The sequence below is a fragment of the Silene latifolia genome, chromosome 9 (assembly GCF_048544455.1).
Source record: "Silene latifolia isolate original U9 population chromosome 9, ASM4854445v1, whole genome shotgun sequence".
NCBI lineage: Eukaryota > Viridiplantae > Streptophyta > Magnoliopsida > Caryophyllales > Caryophyllaceae > Silene > Silene latifolia.
Window position 1 is genome coordinate 28,640,180 of NC_133534.1, and position 3,233 is coordinate 28,643,412.

At 39.7% G+C, this 3,233-nt stretch overlaps 1 protein-coding gene across 1 annotated transcript; it reads left to right on the top strand.

The window, feature by feature from the left end:
• The first annotated feature begins 344 nt into the window (after positions 1–344).
• LOC141600796 (uncharacterized) lies at positions 345–917 on the top strand. The gene has a single exon (XM_074421045.1). The coding sequence runs from the start codon at positions 345–347 to the stop codon at positions 915–917; it is 573 nt and encodes a 190-aa protein (XP_074277146.1).
• The last annotated feature ends 2,316 nt before the right edge of the window (positions 918–3,233 follow it).

A 3,233-nucleotide genomic window follows, 5' to 3' on the forward strand; every position in this document is an offset into this window, starting at 1 on the left:
AGTCAGCTCATTTTATTCCCATGAAAGATATGTGGAGTAAGGTGCAGTTGGAAAATGGCTACAAGAAGAATGTAGTGAGGTTACGTAGGGTGCCAAAGCACATTGTGTCAGATCGAGATGCGAGGTTTATTTCTCGGTTTTGGCAAGAGTTGCAGTAATTGATGGGGACTACTTTGAAGAAAAGTACTGCATTTCATCATGTGACAGATGGGCAGACAGAGAGAACAATCAAGACCTTGGAAGACATGTTAAGGGCTTGTGTGATGGAGTTTAGTGGTAGCTGGGAAGATAGATTGGATCTGATAGAGTTTTCTTACAACAACAGCTACCATACTAGTATTGGGATGGCTCCGTTTAAGACATTATATGGGAGGAGATACAGGAGTCCGATTTGCTGGGATGATAGCGCAGAGATAATGGTTTTAGAACCACGGATAGTACAAGATATGGTGGAACAAGTGAAGTTGATTCGGCAAAAGATGAAGGCGGCCCAGGATAGACAAATGAGTTATGCAGATTTACATCGTCGGGACATGGAGTTCGAAGTTGGGGATAAGGTTCTTTTGAAAGTGTCACCTATGCGTAGGGTGATGCGGTTTGGTAAGAAAGGAAAGCTAAGCCAGAAGTTCATTGGCCCGTATGAGATTTTGGATCGTGTGGGGGAGGTTGCTTATCGGTTAACTTTGCCACCAACTTTGGATCGAGTACACAATGTGTTTCATGTGTTTCAACTACAAAGGTATGTGAGTGACCCTTCTCATATGCTAGAGGTTGAGAACATTGAGTTGGATGAATCTTTGTCTTACCTTGAGGTGCCAAAAGAGATTCTAGATCGCAAGGTTCGCAAGACTAGAACTGGGGAGACAGTGTTGCTAAAGGTTTTATGGTTCAATCACAACGTTGAGGAAGCAACATAGGAGGCAGAGGAAGCTATGAAGGAACGCTATCCGTCTCTTTTTGATCAGGTATGTGTAGTTTCGGGGACGTAACCATGTTTCTTTAAGAGGGGTAGGAGATGATCGCATAAGCTTTTGGTGCGAGTTTTGGCCTGTTTTGGTAAAGTTTAGTGTTTATTTTCAGTTATAGTAAGTTGTGTTTAAGTTTTGTTTTGAGTTCTAGTTGTGTCGTTACGTTATAGTTGAGTATAGTGAGTTCGTTTTTCAGTATGGGTTTGAACTTCAAGAACGAAGTTCATTTTTAAGGAGGGAAGACTGTAATATCTCAGATAATTGAGCTGTTGGGTACTCTATCGAGTCGGGTTTATTTTGTCGAGTAAGTCTTTGAGGCATTCTAGAGCGTGTTCTACTTCGTAGTTACTCGATCGAGTAGGCGGTATCGATCGAGTACGTTAGTTACTCGATCGAGTAAGTCGTGTTTTACGATTTTTGGCCGGGTATAGTAGTAATGCGTGAAGAGGTATTTAAAGTTATTTCGACAGTTCTTTTATTTTTACCTTTACTTTCTAAACCTTTTACAAAAGAAAAACAAAGCGACGTTCAAATCCTCTTCTCTCTTTGCTATCAAATCAAGGCTAGGGTTCTCGGATTTCTGAGTTCATCATACCGTTGTGATTGTCATCTTGTGGGTAAGTTTTCTATATTGTTATTATGTCATATAGTTAAATTTGGTTAAACTCTAATTGGGTGATTTGGGGGTTTTTAGGAATGATTATGTGTAGATTTGTAATTATGTGATTATTGATTATATGAGGTGATTTCGTAGAGGAAGGTTTTTGATCTGCTGCGTTGATTGTTGGTGATTCCGTGTCAGGTAGGGTTTCCCTACTCAGTTGACTATGTAAATAATATAAGATGGCATGATTGTTTGATTGACATGATTATTGTTATCATACTTTGGATTTGGCATGTTACATTGGTTTTGTGGATTGGTTGTTTGTTTGTCTATGGTTTGCGAGGTGCGCCCTCGGCTGAGTGGAGTCACTTGCGGGAGTCGCTTCACACCCTTGATTCGCTCCTTGTGGTTCCCACCACAAGGGGGATGTGCACATGAATGGACATGGGTTATTCGCTCTATGGTGTTGAGCGGGGCTTAGGTGTTACGGCTACGGCCCCCACTGGCGGTGTGGAATATCTGTTGCGTGGATATTCTGGCAGGGGTACACACTTTAGTGTGTAGTCAGGTGATTGGTGATAAGACGGAGTTGGAGAATGTGTTTTTATAATTGTATGTGTTGATTGCTTATTTTGTTTATGCAGTAACTGACCCCGTTTAAATGTTTTGAAAAGTGTGGTGATTCATTTGGGGATGGTGAGCAGTTGATTAACAAGTATTTCTTTGGAGTACGCGTGGGATCTAGCTGGGGATGGAGTCACGACGTGTCAGAGTCTTAAGTCTTTCGTTGTTTTGTTATGACACTTTTTGCTTTAGTTTGATTTCGGATTTGAGACAGTTATATTTTACTTTCAGTTTGGTTTTGTTGTACGCACATTAAACTTTATTACTTAAAGTACGGTTCTTTATGGTCTCCTTTGATTACTATACCTCGGGTAACCGAGATGGTAGCATCTCCATGTGCTAGGGTGGTCTTGCTAAGGCAACTTGGTGTATAGGGGTGTTACACATATAACATTGCCTACCTTTGTTGAGCTAGTGACTTGCTACTTGTGTTGGGGTGCTCTTATCTTTGAGATTTGCTAGAATTTCTCACAATTTTAAGCATTTTATTACGAGATTGCCAATTCTCGTATATTAATGGATGTTGATTTAAAAAAAAAGAGATTTCAAAAAAAAAAGAGAAGCAAAATGAAAAGAAAGGAAGAAAGAAGTTTGTGAAAAAATGATAATGAAATGATGAAAGAGTAGAGAAAAAGAAATACGAGTTGCTTCTATGTTTAAGATGTATTGTTTTGGGAAGTAGTCTCTTGTGTTGTAATGCAAAATGAGTTATTATACTGCTTTTGACTCTAGTTCTTGTTGCTTGGGAAGGGTTAAGGTTTGGAGTGAGAATCCTTGCACTTTTTGGTTAGTTACTAGCTTGACATTAGCTCCACATGACCAAAAACATTTGTCCACCTTCTTACTTATTTCCCCTAGCCTTCTTCTTTGTCTTCTTGGCTTCTTTCTTTGTGCATATTTGATCATGATTAACATTATCTTGTTGATTTGGAATGTCTACCATACTAGATTGCGGGCGCATTCTCTTGAGTCGTAGATAGGAGAGTGTCATTCACATATAATTGCCTTGTTCATAATATGAGTGTGAGTGTTTTCCC